Source organism: Myxine glutinosa, chromosome 8 (assembly GCF_964187855.1).
Source record: "Myxine glutinosa chromosome 8, kmMyxGlut1.1, whole genome shotgun sequence".
Classification (NCBI taxonomy): Eukaryota; Metazoa; Chordata; class Myxini; order Myxiniformes; family Myxinidae; genus Myxine; species Myxine glutinosa.
In genome coordinates, this window is record NC_136268.1 from 51,207,900 (window position 1) to 51,229,887 (window position 21,988).

Below are 21,988 nucleotides of genomic sequence, written 5' to 3' on the forward strand. Positions count from 1 at the left end.
CCTGTACATAATGTGACACGTGGAGAAATGTGCATACTCACGTATTGACACAATTTGTAGCATATTTTAAACATTCACAATAATTGAAAGATATTTGAAGCTGTGTAGCACAGGCTTGACATCTGGAAAAACATCTGAAATAAAATTCAACATCATGTTTCTTTGTACTTGAGATGTGGCCACCAGACAACAGGTAATATCTTACTTCATTGTTGAGCATGGTAAACTTGCACAGCGAGATAATCAAGTTGTCAAACACATCGTTGAGGTTGTAATGAGCCGATATGATCGCACACTTCCTGTAGTTGGACAGAATGTAATTAATCACCTAATCAATGAGATCATTATCACAAGCCTCACAATGGTCATAGTGTATTTTATTATGACAGAAATACTATTAGCATGAATAAGAAATTTCTGGATAAGGCTGAAAAAAATATATTGCTGGTCTCTGGTCAGACCAAAGTTCCAGAATTGATGCGGCGAAGCGTTTTTTTTTTTCTTTTTGGTTTTTTTGAAAAGCATGGATTGCACATATAAAGGTGTTGTTTTTTTGTGTCCTCATGTCTTGCGGTCCTTCTCATCTGCCGTGGTGCCGTCCAGAGAGAAATTAAAGAAAGCCAATGGGACAGGTCGGCCTTTTTGTAAATAATGAACACAAGCTAATAAGTTATTTTAAAATGTATTTATTCTGAAAATCATTACGTTCTTCAAGCATATTATAGACTGCCATTTCGTTCTCGAGATCGCCTCGCCGTACCGTCAAACATTCCAATGCGTCGATCGTGTCAACACTGCGCATGCGCAAGTGGTCTAACAGGCGATTGCCGAAGCATTTGAATGCTGAAAAAACCGCGCATGCGCAAATGACTACACCCCTGGACCAATCTTTGTGTATAGGATGACACGCTGCATGTGTATCAAAGCCGCGCATGCGCAGATGAGCTGTATGGTGTGGTTCAAATCGGCGCATTCACAGCTGGGCTAAACGGCCAACGCGGAGGCGCTTGAATCCATGCCGATGGTTTCCCACGATCTCTTCTCCCAGTCCACCAGATTATCGCAGACACTTACAATTTCATGACAAACGACATAGGATCCAGTCCTAACTAACGAGACCACCCGCAGCTCTCTAGGCCTTCTGGTTGCTTCACACGAACCTGACAAAGAACGTCTTCGTTTCAACAAATGACAATATCCAGCCGATTGGATTCATGATGGCACGGCACACAAAACTACTCATATCGTTGGAACGGCTGGTTTGATTTGGACAAACTAAACGTAGTTTTATAGGGGAGAACCGTGCACGAACGTAGATGCAAATGGCGACCCTCAGAGACCCGTATTTCCCGAGATAGCGCGCCGGTCCGGCAACATGCACCACACGCTCAAAATCGCGTTTTCGGCGAGAACGTGACGTCACGGCTCACTTAATTGCAATTATCTCGTCTCGGCGCCGCTTTAAGTACACGCGAATACTTGAGGCGGCGCGGCATTGTTTATGTTTCATGTGCTCTATAATTTATGATGTGCTCTATATTATATAGATGGCGTGCGCTGTTGTAGGTACCGTTGGAAATTTAAAAAAAAGAAATTGTTGATATTAAAGCAGGGTCAAAATCGATGCGCGCTTACCAGACACCGGAAATATATATTCTTTGGCCTAATATATTTTTTTGGCCTAATATATATTTTTTTTCGCATGACACCCAACATGCTGTATCACTGCAATTGTCTTGCAAACACAAAAGCTACCAGTTAATTTTACGAGAAAAAACTTTAGAGTTCATAGAACACAAATAAAATAATGATTTTAATGATTGTTAAAAAAAATCAAACAAAATCGATCATTTAGCGCTATTGAAGCAGTCTTATACATCACCCTTTTACACCACCCCATTTAACATGTCCTAGTACTGCTAAACGGAAGGGTTTTGAAAGTGTAAATAAGGCGATTTGTGTTCTACAGTATTCAGGTACATAATTCATCTATATAATAATAAAAGGTAGTGTCCGTCCGTCTGTCTCCTCCATAACTCCAAAACCATGAAACATATCGGCCCCAAACTTTGCATGCATACACCAGGACCTCCAACAGATTGCAATAATGAAAACTGGGTGTTTGGGTGTGTTATAACATCCTTTTTGAAGATGATTAACGAGGTGCTCATAAGAAAATAACCCACTGTGGTGGTATACCAATATGGCGGCCCGCCATCTTGGTCAGCCCATTGAACCTCGCTGGGTTCTTAAGCTGCCATTTTGTTTTGGCCTACTCAAACGTGCCTTGCCTTGAAAACACAATCGATTAATCATTACATAATTGAAGCATACCATCACAATCTGGATTCGGATATGAGGATTGGATGCTGTAGAGTGTAGACTAAATGTACAAATCTGGAGTGAAATAAGGCAAAATTTACCATATCTAGCGATTTTATAACGAAGTGTATATATTCATTTATTTAAGCAAGGCTGTAATTCTGCATCTGTGGTTAGTTATTTTATTTAACTTCAAAATAATTTTTAACATAATTCATGCTTCCATGGGATAGGGTGTTACTCCACTGTACCTGCGATTTGTTTTTAAAATTCCCTCTAGATGATGGACCCAGAGTGCATATATTTTTGAATATGATTAACTACCACTTGGTGAATGCTATTCAGGCTGCTTTTGCAAGCCATGGTGTTACAGTAGACAGAGCTCACATTTGTGTGCGATACACTTTCATTGTATTAATAGATAGTTATATTAATGTACCGACAAAATATACTTGTTTTAAAAATAAACAAATCAAACATCGCGTTTGGAACTCAAATCAAACGTCCGCCATGTCAAACTATTTCATTGCAAATGTAAAGTCAACATTTTGTCTGTTCTCAGTAGTTTCCACATTTCGCTGATTTGCTGCTTTGTTTTAACATTTATAGAAGACTATTTAAAGGTAAATCTTTGTGTTTCTGTTTTTGTGTACTTCATCTGTGCTGTCCACAAATTAATTGATCTAATATGCAAATTCTTAAAATTTCAGGTCAATCGCATGAAAATTGATGATTTTATGTGACGCTGACCTTTAACCGTTTGACAAAATTATTAATTTGCCTTCTCCATATTCTCAAAATAAAGCTTTGGTGAAAATTTGATGACAAAACTCAAAGGGTAAAAATGTTACAGCCCTGACACGGATAACGCAGACGCAGACGCAGACGCACACGCCATTCAAAGACTTATGGGAAGTTATGAGGGGTGGCAATTTGACATCTTGCCCCGAAAGTCAATTTTCCTTGATACCCCACTGCTCCACTGCACCTGGATCTGTTTTTAAAATTCCCTCTAGATGATGGACCCAGATTGCATATACAGTCACGTGAAAAAGTAAGTACACCCCATGTAAAGTTTTGACTTTTTCAACATCTTTCAACATACAGCTATTTGATCTTCATTTCAACAATATTGATAGATAAAGGTGATATAATATAACAAATGTCATGAAACATTTACATTTTGTAGTCCATTGTATAATTTAAATAAACATAAATGCAAATTTCGCATGTGGAAAAAGTAAGTACACCCCGACATTTATCACAACTTCAAATACCTAAAATTAGAATCAGGTGCACCAGCTCAGGTACAAATGATGAGAACGTCGTCAGAAAGGATCTTGGAGGAACCTGTCTTATTTAAACCTCAGACATTTCATTTGGTTTGCTCTTTGTTGTTGAAGTGTGCAGCGTCACCATGCCTAGATCAAAAGAGCTATCTGAGGCCTTCAGGAAGAAGGTTATAGATGCCTACGAGTCTGCGAAGGGATTTAAAAAGATCTCCAAACAATTTGAAATCAATCATTTGACTGTCCGGAAGATCATCTACAAGTGGAGAAGATTCCAAACAACTGCCAACTTGTTCAGGCCAGGCCGCCCTAGCAAGTTCAGCCCGAGAGCAGACCGCAAGATGCTGAAAGAAGTCTCGAAGAACCCCAGAATGTCATCACGGGACCTACAGGTAGCTCTTGCCACTGTTGATGTCAAAGTGCACGAATCTACCATTAGAAAGAGGCTGCACAAATTTAATCGACATGGGAGGTGTGCCAGGAGGAAACCTTTGCTGTCCAGAAAGAACATCAGGGCAAGACTAACGTTTGCCAATGAACACCGAGGCAAAGACCAGCACTTCTGGAACAATGTGCTCTGGACAGATGAGTCAAAGGTAGAGCTATTTGGCCACAGTACCAGAAGACATGTTTGGCGAAAACCAAAGACAGCATTTGACCACAAGAACCTGATACCAACTGTAAAGCATGGTGGTGGAAATATTATGGTTTGGGGCAGCTTTGCTGCATCAGGGCCTGGGCAGCTCAACATCATCGAATCCACTATGAATTCTTCATTGCACCAGAGGGTGCTTGAGGATAATGTGAGGCCATCTGTCAGAAAGTTGAAGCTCAACTGAAGGTGGACCTTCCAACATGACAATGACCCTAAACATACCAGTAAATCCACCAAGGAATGGCTGAAAAGAAAGAAATGGAGGGTTCTGGAATGGCCAAGTCAAAGCCCAGATCTAAATCCCATCGAGATGTTGTGGGGAGATTTGAAACGAGCTGTGCATGCAAGAAACCCCTCAAACATCGCACAGCTGAAAGAATTCTGCATGGAGGAGTGGGCAAAAATTTCTCCCAGTCGCTGTCAGAGACCAGTAGACAGTTATAATAAACGCCTACTTGAAGTTGTTTCTGCCAAAGGGGGCAATACCACCTATTAGAGCCGAGGGTGTACTTACTTTTTCCACATGCGAAATTTGCATTTATGTTTATTTAAATTATACAATGCACTACAAAATGTAAATGTTTCATGATATTTGTTATATTATATCACCTTTATCTATCAATATTGTTGAAATGAAGATCAAATAGACGTATGTTGAAATATGTTGAAAAAGTCAAAACTTTACATGGGGTGTACTTACTTTTTCACGTGACTGTATATTTGAATATGATTAACCACCACTCGGTGAACGCTATTCAGGCTGCTTTTGCAAGCCATGGTGTTACAGTAGACAAAGCTGCCTTTTTGTTTTTACGCACCCTTTTTTCATTGTCGAACATTTTTGTGCGAAATAGTCACTGTCCCCGTTCCCGCACCCACGACTTCTTCGCTCCACCCTCCTTCCCTTCTCTCTCTCTCCTCCCTGCTCCTCCCACTCCTCGCCCCCCTTCCTTCTCTCTCCCTACACCCTCCCTTATTCTCTCCGCCCTCCTTTCTCTCTCTCCCCCCCACCCTCCCTCCCACTTCACTCCCCTTTCAGTCCCAATCCCTTCCCTTCCCTTCTCCTCACCATTTCCCTCCCTACCTTGCCTTTCTCCTCCCCCTTCGTTCCCCCTCCCCCTCCCCATCCCTTCCCATCCCCTCCTCTCCCTCCCTTCTCTCCTCCCTTCCCCTCCTCATTCATATTCCCATCAGGAAGCGACTCATTGTTACCTGGCAACGCCGAGTACTTTTGCTGGTTTTAAATAAAATAAAGATTGCGAAGGTCGTATAAATAAATAAATTCCGGATTTTACCGCTGTTGACCCAGTGTCTATTACACCACCCTATTAAACATGTTATATTAGTCATTCGTGCCTGTTGTTCATGGCATCCTTAAAAACAGTAAGTTTCCTGTTTGGAATGATTCTCAATTTGTTTGACTGCCAGACAAGCAGACAGAGTAAAAATATTACCTCACTCCTCTCTGCGCAAGTGCGATCGGGACAAATTGAGAAACAAAGTACAGTTAAACAGCAGGTTTGTTTTCCGATTCATGTTCTGACTCGTGATAAAAATACAACATTCAATTCAAATTAAGTTGTTCTTTGATCATAAACTGACGTTTACAGACAGCCGGACACGAACCAATTGCTTAACCCAGTTCAAAAATATTCACCTATTGCTCTCACCAAACCAGTAGGAATTTGTCACACACCACCAACTGTCAGAGCAAATTATCATCAGCAGAAAAGCTGCTCAAAGGACAACTATCTCACCGTTTTGTAATAATCATTTTGTCATGTTTTCATCCCTGTCTGTCTGTCTGTTTGTTTGTCCTTAATTATATATTGATTTGAATAAAAAGTTTTCAGTTAAAAAAAAAAGCAAAAGCTTTTGGCCCATTTATCAAAATTGAAACCTTTTATTTAAGCCAAATAATAATAAATAAAATGAAGAAGGCAGAATAATTTCATTTTCCATTAAAATAGCTGCAGTAGCTTTCCCCAGTCATGAAGCAGTCCATATTGCACAAGAGAAAGGTCAGCGTAATTTAATCTGGAGAGCATGTCATTTGTCTCCTGTAATCATAGCTGAGACACCTTGCCATGTCCTTGTGTTAATGTTGATAGTGATGCATTATCTCAATCAGCATCAGCAAAATGTCCATTTCTACGTTGGCTTTCCTGGAGCAATACAACATAAATGCACAACACATTATCAATTGCAATTACATACTGTATCTGTGATCAAAAAGCGATCACCAAGGGTAAGCCTCCCCTCCAAGGGTAAGCGATCACCAAGGATCACAAAGGTTGACGTCTTTTCGAAGCTGTCCATGCGCTCACGCTTTCGAAGGTAAGTAAGTTTTCACAATTGTGTTTTTGTCGAAACTGTATTTATCGTTCGGTGTGTATACCTATAGTGTGTCCTTAGGAAGATTCTCGGTGTTAATTTTTCATACCTGTATACAAAATCGTCGGTTAATTCGTGTCGCGTCTTTTGAGGCCTAGTAGGCTACCGTGTCCTACCTTGAGGCTTTGTTTTTCTCTCAGCGGTCCGTCGATTGTGCTGCAATTACTTTCGTTCTCTGTTTTTTGTCCCAATCTTTTCATCCCATACTTCCTTGTTTAAAATCTCAACTCACACAAAAAAAAAAAGAAACGATTTCCTTCTCTGTTCTTATTCGTTGTTCTTATTCGTTGTTCTTCTTTGTTCGTTCGTTCTTCGATCACGTGTTTCACCCCCATTTCCATTTTCCATTTCCCCAGATAGTTTTCACTGCTCAATTTAAAAATGTTTAAACTTTCCCCTGAAGTACTGCATTCTGCCATATATTATAACAACTTTTTCTTCTTCTTCTATAAAAGGATGCTTTCGACTTGCTCACCAAATCTATTCATTCCAAAAAGAAATTCCATCTCCTACAGTTCCTCTTTTCTACATTCCCGAAACTCTCCTGCACTCCACCCCTCCTCCAGCGTCCTCAAACGTATTTATGACTCGAAGGTCACAAGAAACTCATTTTGCAATAAATGTTCGCTTTCCATTAATCGTACACTTTCTAAAATCCAATCTCACCCCTCCCCTCCAAATCTTCCCCATCACCCCTCCCCTCCAAAACTTCCCCATCACCCCTCCCCTCCAAAACTTCCCCATCACCCCTCCCCTCCAAAACTTCCCCATCACCCCTCCCCTCCAAATCTAAACCTTTTCCCCTCCCCTCCAAATCTTCCCCATCACCCATCTCTTTCAAATCTTCCCCCTTGCCCCTCCCCTCCAAATCTTCCCCATCACCCATCCCTTTCAAATCTTCCACCTTGCACCTCCCCTCCAAATCCTTCCCATCACCCATCCCTTTCAAATCTCCCCTCCCTTGCCCCTTCCCTCCTAAACTCCCTCCACACCCCTCCCCTCCGAGACTCTCCCTCGCCTCTCCCCTCCGAGACTCCCCTCTCACCCCTCCTCCTCAAAGTGTCCTCCCCACTTCTTCCCCCTTCCAACTTTCATCTTCATCTCCCCCAACCTTCTGCCTCGCTCTTCCCCCTCCTCAAATAACACCTCAATGTGCCTCACCCAATCACCATCAAACCATTTGTCCGCCCCAACCTTCCCTTTCTCGAAGCTATTCTGAAATCCCTGACACACCTTCAACAGCTCTCCCTACCTCTTCTTCCTCTTCCACATCTTACCCTACTTACCCTACCCCTCCCCCTCCCTGTTCTGTATCCGATGCTCCCCCTTCCTCTTCATTAACGGTATGGACCTCAAACATCCGGGGCCTTCGCTCAAACTTGACTGATCTCTCCATACAGGTTGCTTCTGACAAACCAGACGTGATCTGCTCAACAGAAACTTTCCTCCTCATGATGTCTCTGATTCCTTGGTATCTCTCCCAGGTTACTCCCTCCTCTGGTATGATAGACCTGAGCCTCGTCCTGGAGGTGGGGTTGCTATCTTTATAAAAAAAACTCTCTTCCTCACTCGCCCTCCACTGCCCTCTCTCCACCTCAACCCCAGGAATACCTTTGGCTACGGCTTCCCCTTCGCTCCCACCTTTTGTTCATATGTGTGTTGTACCGTCCACCAAACAGCGATGACTCCATCTACATCTCGCTGTCTGATAATATGGACCAACTTCTATCTACCCATCCCAACTCTCTCTTCCTCATATGTGGTGATTTCAATTGTCACTATGCCAGTTGGCTGGGTGTGGGTACCTCTCTCACCAGCCATGGCTCCTCAGCAAAGGACTTCTGCGACTCACTGGGACTGACACAATCTGTCAATTTCCCGACCCGGATCTCAGTCAACGGAGCATCTTCTCTTCTGGACTTGGTTATGACTAAGTTCCCTGAAAATGTCTGCTGCTCTTCTTCTGCTCCAATCGGCTCATCTGATCATGTGCTTGTTAAAGTGGACATCTCTCTGACCATTCTCAGAGAGCCGCCTCAGCGTTGACGAGTCTGGCATTTCACTCAGACCAACTGGCACGGTCTTCAAGCAGCCATCAATCATCTGGACTGGTCTCCCATCTCTACCGCCTCTGACATCAACTCATCCTGGGAATTCTTCCAAAGTAAATTGCTCTCTCTCATGCACAGATTTATCCCATCTCGTCTTCAGTTGTCATACCCTTCCTCCCGTCCATGGTACACGGAATCTTGTGGTGAGGCTGTTGCCCAGAAACAACTTGCCTTCGTCTCCTGGAAAGCAAATCCAACGGAAGGAAATCTCATTTCCTTTCACAAAGCCCGAAACAAGTGTGTGTCCACCCTCAGGAGAGCCAGGAAACAATATCTCTCCATTCTCAAGATCGAACTCTCTTATCTGTCTCCCTCTTCCAAATCCTGGTGGCGTCTGGTCAAATCTGTTTCTGGTGTTTGTTCCCCCTCCATCCCCTCCCTCACCTCAAACGGCTACACAGCTGACGCCACACGTGAAAAAGCTGAATGCCTCAACTCTGTGTTTGCCTCTAAATCTTGTGTCCCAAACCCATCCCTCTCTGTACCCACCGTACCCAGTCGTACCCAGCTGCTCCTGGACTCTGTGTCCTTTCCTCCTGACAAGGTGGAAAAGTTTCTGTAAACCCTCGACTCTGATTCTGCAACTGGACCTGATGGCATCAGCCCACGGATCCTAAAATCCTGTTCTTCCGCTCTTTCACTCCCTCTCTCTGTTCTCTTCACCCCCTCTTTTGCTCAAGGTCATCTGACATCTGCTTGGAAATCAGCCAACATCACCGCCTTGCACAAAAAATGTGCAAAAACAGATCCTAGCAACAACAGACCAGTCAGCCTTCTCCCAATTATCGGCAAAGTCATGGAATCCATCATTGCTTTGGATATGAAATCTTTCCTCTTCCCCAATGGCTTGATCTCTGATCATCAATTTGGTTTCAGACCAGGTCATTCTACTCTGGACATGCTGCTTCTGCTTTCTCAGCAATGGATGGAGGTCCTCAATGCCAAACAGGAAATTAGAGCTGTCTTCCTTGACATATCACGTGCCTTCGATACGTTATGGCACCCCGCTCTGCTCACCAAACTCTCCTCCTTTGGTATCCATGGAAATCTCCACGCATGGCTGGCAGACTTCCTCTCTAGTCGTAGTCAAAGTGTGGCCCTGAATGGGTTTCTCTCATCTCCTCTTCCTGTTCAAGCTGGAGTTCCCCAAGGCAGTGTTCTGGGCCCTGTGCTTTTTCTGGTCTTCATCAATGATCTCTCTGACTCTCTTGAAAATCCTCTCTATCTCTTTGCTGATGACTCTACTCTCTGTCGCTCCATTCCTCATCCCTCAGATCGGCAGTCTGCAGCCTCCTCACTCTCTGCAGACCTGGACAAAATCACAGACAGGGCAAACAAGTGGAACATGTCTTTCAATCCTGACAAATCTCACGCTCTTACGATGTCTCTCCGAAAAGACCGACTGGACAACCCTCCCATCCACTTTCTGAATAATCCTCTCCAAGAAGTTCTGTCACTCAAGCTTTTGGGTCTCACTATCTGCCATGATCTTTCCTGGGAAAACCACATTTCAAATCTGGCCTCCAAAGACAGTCGCTGACTGGGCATCCTCCGTCGTGCGAAGTCCTTCCTTGGCACAGATAAGCTCCTCACCACATAGAAGGCTTTCATCCGCATCTCAATGGAATACTGCTCTCCCCTCTGGGCTGGTGCACCTGCCTCACACCTAGCTCGTCTTCACGCTGTTGAAACCAAAGCGTTCAGAATCATTGGAATCTCCCGCGATGAAGCTAACTCCAAGGACCTTTCACTCACTCACCGCAGGCAGGTTGGTGGTCTTTCCGTCTTCTACCGACTCCTCTCCGGCCTTGCCCCCCAAGCTCTCTCTGGGCTCTGTCCCCCAAATATTCCTACAGGTCGCACAAGATCTGCCTGCAACCCTCTTATGGTTAAACTGCCAAAATCAAGACTCTCTGCTCACCTTCACTCCTTCATTCCTCTTTTCTCCCACTTCTGGAACAAACTCCCTCACTCTCTTCAATCTCACTCCTCCCTCCAGGTCTTTAAAACAGCTGTTCACCACCATCTCTTATCTTCCCCCATCCAAAACCTTGATCTTTTCTACCCCCGCTAATTTCACCCCAAATCCACTTTTTTGAAATACCAACTTCTTTCCTGGAAGTCCTTGGTGTCCTTGTGTTTTATACTTCTCCCACCTCCCCCCCCCCTCCCCCACTTCCCACGCCTCCTCCCCCCAAATCCTCTCCCTCCCACACATCTCCCGATGTCCCTGCTCTCAAATGTTGTGTTTGTTTGTGTGCTTCCCCTTCTCTCCCCATCTTGTCTACCGCTCCCTCTTTTTATATATTTTGTTTGTCTGTTTGATTCGTTTGTGTGATAAATGTTAGCTCTTTCACGAGCCTCGATTCTGTATACAAAAAAATAAAATAAAAAAGCCTCTTTGTCCAGGAGCCGAGAAGGTTTATTCAAGTGAAAAGCGCCGGAACGTTTGACCTCATGGGCTGATGGGGTCATCCACCGACATCACAAAAATGCATTGCTGCCGGGTCTGACACGTGGCTTTCCCCCCGAAATCACTCAATTAGTGACGCCATTACCGAAAAACCTATTTTGCTCAATATCTGGAGAACTATGCATGATAATATCACGAATAAGGTGTCTATACCTATGTTTACATGGTCAATCATTAAACTAACACCCGCATTATTGCTAGAAAATGTATAGTTTTCCAGGTAAATGTGTAGCCCACCCGCTCATTAAGCGACGCCATTACCGAACAACGATATATGGAAAACTTGCAAATGTGCAGTTCACATAATTAACTTGATGTCCTCTTGGCATTACAAGTCTTCTCTATCACTTTCGTCACTCTCATCACTGTCCTCACTCCAAGCATTTTCTGACTCTTCCTCATCTACTGAATTATCTTCCACGCCATCCCCGTCATCCTCATGTGGGCCTGTGAGGGACTCTGGAACTGAACTTCCTGGATACCAGTCTGGTTCAAAGCAGTTTTGAGACAACTTCCATCCATTGTCTGTCGGACTCGCCCCACCAGTTGGATCTGTCTGATCAGCTCTCTTCCAGATTCTTGCCACATAGTGCGCCCTTTTCATATGATTACCAAGTGTCTTGGCGCATGGGGGAAGAGAGGCACAGTTTATCTTCTTTATTCTGGCAAAGGGCTCCTTTTCATCACCACCACCCATTCGCATGAATGCCTTGTATCTGGCTTCATTAATGTCAGAGGTTTTGAAGCCATACAGCATGCAGACAAAGGATGTAACAGCTTGGACGTCTACCTCCTCAGCTGTTAGAGATCGCAATGCCATCACATGAGCTGCATCTGACTCCATCCGCTGGAAGGGCTTCACTTCACTTATTATTACCTGTTCCCAATCCATCGCGCAGATGGAGACCGGCAGGAGTTTCCTGTTCCAAGTCAGAGCAGGTGTAGGCCATTTCAGTCTCGAGCCGCCTCACTTCATCGTAGCTGATACAATGACCAAAGCGGTTCAGGGTGGTCAACACTGTTTTCGATCCTGTCAGTGTTCCCAACCCGAACCCAAGGGCTTGATGCTTCCAAGGCCTAACTCTTCCACTGGGACAGTTAAACACAGCATTCGATGCACCAGCTCATGCTTTTCTCTCGATCACATCCCGATTGGAGTTATTTACACCAATTTCTGATTGCAACCCACCGATGAGTATGGAGTACGGAAGAACAGGAGAGTCAGATCAGGGATACTTGGGGAATTTTCCTTCAGGGTGTGAACTGAAGTGGGTGATGGGGTCTTTGATTGGGGGATTGCAAGAATTTCTGTCCGCAATGCCATTGCAGCACACCTGATTTCTTCAATCTTTTCATTGGAATGCCTCAGAAGACGTCAGTGATGAGTGGAATACAAGGTTTCCAGATTTGTTTGCTCGTTTGTCAACGAGGATTTCCGGGAATCGTTCCTTTATCTTCGATATCAGACTTTGTGTAGTGTACCTATCAATGTCATCCTGTGTTCCTCCAAGAGCAAGAAACTCTTCTTTGTACAAATTGAAAATTACTGACGCCAACATGGGAGTTTTCAGTTTTGTTTTTGATGATTTCATTTTCGAGGAACATCAACAAGCTTTTGAAGGCTTCAACGTGCATCTTCCGATTCGACGTTTGCTCTTCATCCGTCACATGCAGTCTTACATAGTCATGACGACAACTGTTATGGTATTTGGCTTCCTTTGCAATAAGATCTTCCCCTAGTCCAATGATCCTAGTATCACACTTTTTCTTAGCAGCAAGAAGGATTGCCTTGCTCCCGTCTGTGGTCAAACATTGGCTGAGGGGTTCATTTTTCTACAACTTCCTCTTCCTCTTCTGTCCACAAAAAATACATTCCTGTCCAAGGATGCCTCTCGTGCTGGTAGAAGGATGATCGGAACTTGAACGAGTGGTCTTCTGAGGTGGTTCAGATGTTTCTGTGCTTGGAGGTGCTCCTCTCTTAACAGCACAGAATCGACTGAGGCAAACTGAGTGGTAATATGTGCCTTCTGGGCCCTCAGCTGTTCTTATCTCTTCCGAGGTGTTCGAAAACTTGTCACTTTGAAGTGCCTTTTGCCGTCTAGCAGCATTTTTGGCTGTTTCCCAGTTGCTGGAATTGAAACACTTCAGGGCATGTTTCTTTTCTCCTCTTTCTTTGAAAATTATACAAACGGGGGCGTCATTTGCCATGATCTGTAAATAACAAAAAGGGACAGAGACCAATGCATTATTTTCCACATTGTAACAAAAGACAGAGATGGTACGACTCCAGTAGGCAACTTTCAGGGTGAACTCCACATTTTCAAGCACGAGAGTTGGCATTGTAATATTTCACCATAAAAACATGGGTATAGACACCTTATTTGTGATATTATCATGCATTGTTTTTCAGATATTAATGAAAATGGGTTTTTCCGCAATGGCGTTGCTAACTGAGTGGGTGAACTAAACATTTACACGGTAAACTATACATTTTCTAGCAATAATGCGGGTGTCAGTGTAATGATTGACCATGTAAACATAGATATAGACACCTTATTCGTGATATTATCATGCATAGTTCTCCAGATATTGAGCAAAATAGGTTTTTCGGTAATGGCGTCACTAATTGAGTGATTTCGGGGGGAAAGCCACAGGTCAGACCCGGCAGCAATGCATTTTTGTGATGTTGGCGGATGACCCCATCAGCCCATGAGGTCAAACGTTCCGGCGCTTCTCACTTGAATAACCCTTCTGGGCTCCTTGACTATCTCCAGGAAGAGGCCCATGAACTTACCCTTGGCCCATGATCCAATGACGGCTATATTCTTCTCCGTCAACCATATGGCCTTGAGCCTCAACATTTAGGGATATAATTTAATTTTAAAAACGTGTCCCCATCTACAAGCCTTTCAAGCTTCAAAAAGGTGTTTTTTTATTAATTAGGTCACAATCTAAAAAAGTAGGTCAAAGTCACAAATCAATATCAGGTGCACAACTTCAGTGATAATCTACTATTATGATGCAAAAACATCTTGGAAAGCCAAGCGGTCTTTGAGATTCTGCATTGGCAAAATTGAGCGATAACAAAAAAACGTTTTATTTTATTTATTTTAATTCCGACCGACATTTGACCTTGACGTTTAACCCAAGGGGTTATGATGTAAATAAGTTTAAATGCTAATTGCCCGAAGTGGTCTAAAGAGCGCAATTTCGTTCCGATTGGACTTTTAGTTGAGCTATGGTGAAAAATGTGAAAATGTCTATAACTAAAATTAGTCTAAGGTCAAAACCAATTCGGTCAACTCACGTACTTTCTATTCACATTGTTGATGCAAAATCTCATTCTTAAAGTCCCAGCCAGTTCCAAGATACAGCTTGGAAATTGATACAGTTTGGAAATTTGGAATGTTGAGAGTGCAGGAAGAAAATAATTTTTAAAAATCATTCTAAATGGTGGTTTAGTACTCCTGGGGGTCTAAGAAACCCTGATAAACCATTAAAATTGAGGACACCAATTCAACAAACAAACCCTACAACAGCAATAAGCCTTCCTCCATGCTATATGGGGAGAAATAATAATATAACTGTTATTATTGTAATTGATAGGTTGTGGAAACATGTGCACTGAAAGAATGAAGGAAACATTATTTCAGCAAACTAAAAATGGCTCTCACCGAAATCCCATTATGATTTTCTGGATGATTGCGTCATCTGTACTCTTGTCAAAGACGTAAGAGAGTGCTGCAACAGTAGGGCCCCAGCTCATGCTAAACAGGTCCAAGTCATAGGTGCTTGCTGGCACATGCAAGAAAACACCTTCCTCCGATGCACCACGGTGCAGAAGCACATTCCACACGTAGTTTTCTCGCACCAGCCCCATTTGCTCCTCTGGCATTACTATCTCATCGGTCCTGCATAAATAAATGTGACAGCCAATGCAGATTCAGACATACCTTGTGATAAGCCGCGCATGCACAATAAGAGACAATAAGAGCACGTTAAACTTGAATTAGGCAGCAGTAAACCGAATGAAGTGCAGCATCAACTGTAATACGATTGTGCGGAATCACTTACTAGAACTAGAACTTGAGAAGAAACATCTTGCAATTAATCAAATAAAAAAATATTACATTTGCAGTTATAGAAACCAAGTATCACGGAAAGTTACAGTGTTACTTCGGACAATTAAAATAATACATTAGTCAACCAAATGTCATGGGACAACCATGAATATCATTGACATATAATTTACAGAGACATTACAAAAGCACAAGGAACCATCTCATTCTTAAGTTTCAGAGCAATATGTCTGAGAAAGGAGTCTAAGTTCATATGAGAAATAAGATATGTGAAGACGCCTCCTTCAAGAAAGTTTCAACTGTCACAGCCTTCTCCAAATTAACTGTGGGGAACATCATGATGAAGTAGAAGACGATAAGCAACACCGACAAGACCATCAAAATTGTCACACAAGGCAAGATAACCCTGTAAACTGTCCATTAGATGGAACAGACCTGACTCTGTCCTCATTTCAAACCTCCCTGATGTGATGAAGCATTTTAGGAAAGTAGGTACCAGTACAACTAATTTCACTGAATAGTAATAGTATGGAATTATTTTGGTCAGTTCATGGAAATGGATAATCTGATGCCAAAAAGAGTTATCCAACGGCCTTGCAATGTGAAAACAGGTTTTGTGGAGCAAGAAATCCATTTACGCAATGTTCAAGTCAAAGGGCAGGTTCTGAATGATGTACAATAACAATTACACATGACACAACAATGATCACCAAATCTGAAACATAGAGGGGGCATAATATGTCAGGAATGGCAGGGAATCCCGCTTATAACCAATCACAAACTGGAATCCAAGCACTGGGCAGACGTACAGGATTATAAAAGGTTACACAATAAACCTTTCATGCGATGTCATTGACATTGCAAACACCTCATGCCATTTGGTACAATTTATCTTTTTAACCATAATTTACCCAATTTTCCATATTTATGCCTTGGTAGGATGGTGTGGACACATACCATTTTTATTTTAATATTATGATCAACACTTAATCGATATTTATTTACCCTGCGCTCGTGAAGCGAGAAGCGGGGTTAGGTGATTGTTTGCGTCCGTCCGTATGTATGTATGTCGTGCGTGCGTGTCTGCATTTGAAAAATTCATTTTCTCGGCAACCGTTGGTCCAATTGCAACAAAATTTTCACCATAGGATCGCTTCTGCTTGTAGAATTTTTAGTCACAATTATGAATGGCGTCATAGGTCACGTGGTACGGACGACATCTTGAAAAAACGTTGCAACTGTATATCTCCGAAACGGCTCAATGGAAAAAATTGAAGCATGGCTCATTGTCAAGTACTCCCAATGGGGAATAAGATATGGTAATGAGGATGTCATCGATGCCTTCATTAAGACATCATAACTCGACAAGTACAAAGCTTCATCCGATCAGTATGAAATATTTTTTCTCTGCAACTGTTAGTCCGATTGACACGAAATTTTCACCATAGGCACGTCTCCACCTGTATAATTTTATTGATAATTATGACGTCATAGGTGATGTGGTATGGGCGCCATCTTGGAAAAACGAAAAACGTTGTACCTCTATATTTTTGAAACCACTCGATGGAAAAGAATGAAACGTGGCTCATTGTAAAGACCTCTGCATGCAGAATAAGTGGTGTTAACGATGACGTCATTGGTGCCTTAATTATGACGTCATATTTCGACAAGTACAATGCTTAGTCCAATCGGTTTGAAATTCCTTGAGCATGATCTACGCAACAATATTAGAGAATGTAAATTTATAATGTCATCGGTCATGTGGTCTGGCAGCCATATTGGATTAAAATTTTAAAAAGCCTTAAAAGCAGAAGAGTTGGCTTGCACCAAGTTGACTGCAAAGGGTAAGTATTCTATGAATACCATCTAGTTAATGAATGAATGATAAATTATGAAACTGTTTCAGGAATTAAACAATAGAGCATTTTCAGTCAAGTGTAAACTAAATAATGACAATTTCCAATTTTTAAAATTATAATAATACAATAAGAAAAGAAAACAAAGCAAAACTATTAATTCAGAGAAACCTGTATTAACGAGCGAGTTCATAGAACACCTTACCCTACATAGTGTTAGTATGTAATTAAATTGAAATAAAACAATGATTCTAAATGTCGAATCAAAAATATTCTGGAAGTTTAGCGCCATTGAAGCAGTCTTATACACCACCTATATTTAGCATGTCCAAGTACTGCAAAACTGGAGATTATTGGAAGCAATAAGAAGGCGATTTGCTTTCTACAGTATTTAAGTATGTAATTATTAAAATGAAATAAAACTAGAACGGCACTCAGTAGAAGGCATACCTCCGCCAGGTGAACAGTTTAAGTTTTGTATTCTAGAGTAAACCAGGAAATCATAATACAGAATCACATTTAATAACAAATCATCCGTCCACAACGTTTTTGAGATATCCTGCTTTGTATCGTTTTTAGCACTATCTCCCATTGGTGAAGAATCACTTAAAAGATTCTACTAGCCGGATCCGGATCCGGATCCGGATCTTCACCAAAATCGAATCAATTAATCCTTGTCACACACACAACCTGTCCACCAAGTTTCGTCCAAATCAGTCCATAACTTTTTGAGATATCCTGCTATATGTTGGTTTTAGCCCGATCACTCAATGGTGAAGAATCACTTAAAAATTAAATACTTCTCATATCCAAATCCATATTTTGATCTTCACCAAAATCGAATCGATTCTTCCTTGTCACACACACAACCTGTCCACCAAGTTTCGTCCAAATCCGTCCATAACTTTTTGAGATATCCTGCTATATGCTGGTTTTAGCCCTATCACTCAAAAGTGAAGAATCACTTAAAAATTAAATAATTCTCATATCCAAATCCATATTTTGATCTTCACCAAAATCTAATATATTTGTCCTTGGCAGACACACAACCTGTCCACCAGGTTTCGCCCAAATCCGTCCAAAACTTTTTGAGATATCCTGCTATGTATCGTTTTTGGCCCTAACTCCCAATGGTGAAGAATCACTTTAAAAATTCTACTAGCCGGTTCCGAATCTTCACCAAAATCTAATCATTTCGTCATTGTCACAGATGCTACCTCTCTGCCAAATTTCGTCCGAATCTGTCCACAACTTTTTGAGATATCTTGTTCACAAACGACAAACAGACAGCCAGGGGTGAAACCATTACCTCCATCCACCTTTGGTGGCAGAGGTATTAAAGTTTTAAAAAGTCATGTAAATCAATTAATTCTGGAAAGTTTACCGCCGTTGACACAGTATCTATTACATTACCTTATCGAACATGTTACATTAGTTATTCATGCTTGTTGTCTGTGTCCTTTATGGCGTCCATAAAAAAACCAGTACGTTTCCTGTTTGGAATCGTTTTCAATTTTGTTTGAAGGCCAGACAAAAAAAAAAAAAAAAAAACACCTTTAGAGGCCATTTTTCCCCGCAAAGCGGGGGTTGGCCTTTTTCGGGGACCGTGGTTGTTGTTGTTGTTTTTTTTTTGGTCCCCTTTTTGAAGCAATGTTTTACGGCCGGATGCCCTTCCTGCCGCCAACCCTGTTTGTCGCCTTTTACGACAAACAGGGAATTACCAGTGAACTGGTACTCAATTAGCCGACCTCGGAAGGATGACAGGCTGAGTCAACCCCCCTGGCGTTAATTCAGCGATCGACCGGGATTCGAACCCAGCATCCTAGGATCCTAAGCTAGCACCCTAGCCGCTAGCCCTACCAGGGTTTTGTAGGCCAGACAAACAGATTAAAAACATTATCTCACTCCTCTCTGCACATGTGCGATCGGAACAAATTCAGAGCCAAAGTACAGTTAAACAGCAAGTTTGTTTTCCGATTCATGTTGAAAATATAACATTCAATATAAATCAAGTTTTTCCTCGATCATAAACTGGCATTTGTGGACGGACTGATGGACAGAAGTGAACAAATTGCTTAATCCCTCGTTCCGCTTGACGTGCATGGAGTAATTAACAGAGTGGTACAAGGAAGAAGTAATTAAAAAGCTAAAACAATAATGGATTCATGGCAAAATCTCAACGCAAGCCCTGGTGGATGTTTGCTCAAGCTTTTTCAATTTACTCTTTTATCTATTTCATCATATTCTGAAATCTTATGGTTTTTTTTGTTTGTTTGTTTGTTTTTGTATACAAGATCGAGGCTTGTGTAAGAGCTAACATTGATCACAAAAAGACAAACTGACACATAAAACATAAAACATATGACAAAGGGAGCAGGAGAACAAGATGGAGAGCAGGGACATCGGGAGATCTGTGGGAGGGTGAGGGCTTGGGGGGAGGAGGCATGGGAAGGGGGGGGGGGGGGGGAGTGGGGGGTGGGAGAGGTAAAAAAAACATGGACATTGGTAGGACTTCCAGGAAAGAAGTCGATATTTCAAAAAAGTGGATCTGGGGTGAATTAACGGGGGTAGAAAAGATCAAGGTTTTGGATGGGGGAAGATAAGAGATGGTGGTGAACAGCCGTTTTAAAGACCTGGAGGGAGGAGTGGGATTGAAGAGAGTGGGGGAGTTTGTTCCAGAGGCGGGAGAAAAGAGGAATGAAAGAGTGAAGGTGAGCAGAGAGTCTTGATTTTGGCAGTTTTACCATAACATGTTCCGATCAGGAATCTAACCAACTTTTACTTAAATCTGCAACTTTTACTCTACATCTACATGTTGTGCACATTTACACTTCGAGCTTTGTTATGTAGGAGATTTTTGTCATTAGGTACATCAATCCAATATTCTAAATGTACAGTTAACTTAACCATGATCATTTTTAGTTATTTTCCTTGAGGTTATGCAGTACATGGCTGCTGGTTGCCTTTGACGTGGCTGTGCAACAGCTCCCTTCCTACCCCTTGTAGGTAAGGGCAATAATTTAAGATTTTCCCGAGGTGCAGGCGATAACATGCATAACGATCATAATCGCAGATGTCATGATGTATTTAACAACCACCAGAAATTGTGAGGAAAATGGATGTGATGTGGTAGTTCATAAACAGTTCTTTTAATACAGTCAAGGCTCGTGGAAAAGCTAGAACAATGAACGTTATAGTTTGTGACAGAACAAAAGCAACAGTAGAGAGAGGGGTGGGGGAACACCAACACCAGGGGTGAATGACAAAATAGAGGGAGACTTGTACAACTAATGGGTGTGGGCAGGATAAGATGGATACAGAAGCAAATTCTCAGGAAGAAAAAAATTGGAAAAAGTGGAAATGATCATGGTTTTGGATTGGAGATGATCTGAGATGGTGGTGAACAGCTGTCTTGAATACCTGGAGGGAAGAATGAGATCGAAGAGAATGTGGAATTTGGTTCCACAGGTGGGGAAAAAAGAGGAACGAATGAGTGGAGGAGATTCTGGACAAAACGAGCAGAGGGTGCAAGACCAAAAAGGAAGCGGTAGAAAACAAAGACTACAGACGTGTTTGTGATAGGAAAGTGAGAGGCCCACAGACTCAGCATCTTCGCTGGAGAGTCCAATGATCTTGAAGGCTTCCATGACGTCAAGCTGAGCAAGGTGTGAGGCAGGGAAGCCAACACAGAGGGTAGAGCAGTACTCCAACAAGATGCAGGTGCTTGTAGGTGGATAGGAGTTCAGGTGTGCTAAGGAAGGACTTTGTACGACAGACGATGCTCAGTTGGCGGCCAGCTTTGGAAGCCAATTTTGAAATGTGGTTTGCCCAAAAGAGATCATGGCTGATCATGAGACCCAGGCATTTGAATGACTGAACTTCCTCAAGAGGAAGAAAGTAGATTAGGAGGGTTCGTCAGACGGTCCTTTTTAGAGAGAGATAGTGAGTGTGTGATTTATCAAGGTTGAAAAACAAATTCCAAGTCTTAGACCATCTTGTGATCTTGTCAAGGTCTGAAGAGTGGGAAGAGGCTGCAGCCTCCCACAGGAACTCCCACTGATGACATACTCGGCCATAGCTAGTGGAGCAGTGAACAAGCGTGTGTGTGTGTGTGCGTGTGTGTGCATCATTGGCTGCTATCTCCACATGTTGGTTTCAGAAGGTGGAACGGAGCCCTCCCAGGTCTCAAAGTATCCACCTCCGTGTGCGCGTGCATATATCTGTGGGCGCACATGCGTGCTCATGTGTGCGTGTGTGAAAGTCGTTGTTGTTGGCCGCTATCTCCACATGTGGGTGGGTATTAAGAGGTGGAACGGAGACCTACCAGGTCTTAAAGACTGTGTGTGTGTTCTACATTCACATGGTTTTTCATACACAGTTCAAATTGTTTAAAAAAAACAATTATGAATTGAGAATTACCATTATATACTATTAGGAAAAAAAACAACATAGTAAGCCCAAGACAAACTATGTTTTTGCATTAGAGAAAATAAAATCGGTTTGTGTCACTGAAAGCAAAATCCCAAAATTACACCAAAATGTCTTTTTACAGTCGTTGTGTTCGGACAAACAATATTGCATCAGTTGGTAAATAACAATGGCTTTCATGAAAATGCTTTTGATGTGAGGTGTGGTCAACATTTTAATAAATGTATGATGTAAATTAAGTCAAATGCACTTGCACAAGTCCATATCTGGAAGACCAAGCTTATTCAATGGTACTCTTACAAACCCAGATCACAGACGCTTGCCAAGTTTAACAATCAGTTGTGTAAATTGAGGAATAAATTAATGTTCTCCTTCAAAATA

General features: G+C 42.3%; 1 protein-coding gene across 7 annotated transcripts in view; it reads right to left on the reverse strand.

Annotated features, from left to right (window-relative positions):
• The window catches only part of GBF1 (golgi brefeldin A resistant guanine nucleotide exchange factor 1), a 430,048-nt gene that overhangs the window by 82,663 nt on the left and 325,397 nt on the right, over positions 1–21,988 (reverse strand). For all 7 annotated transcript variants that reach the window (XM_078783293.1, XM_078783294.1, XM_078783296.1 and 4 more), the window contains 2 exons: positions 14,919–15,155; positions 206–299 (listed from right to left, as the gene is read on the reverse strand). In XM_078783293.1, coding sequence (XP_078639419.1) covers positions 206–299; positions 14,919–15,155 — 331 coding nt within the window. The remainder of the gene's footprint in view (positions 1–205; positions 300–14,918; positions 15,156–21,988) is intronic.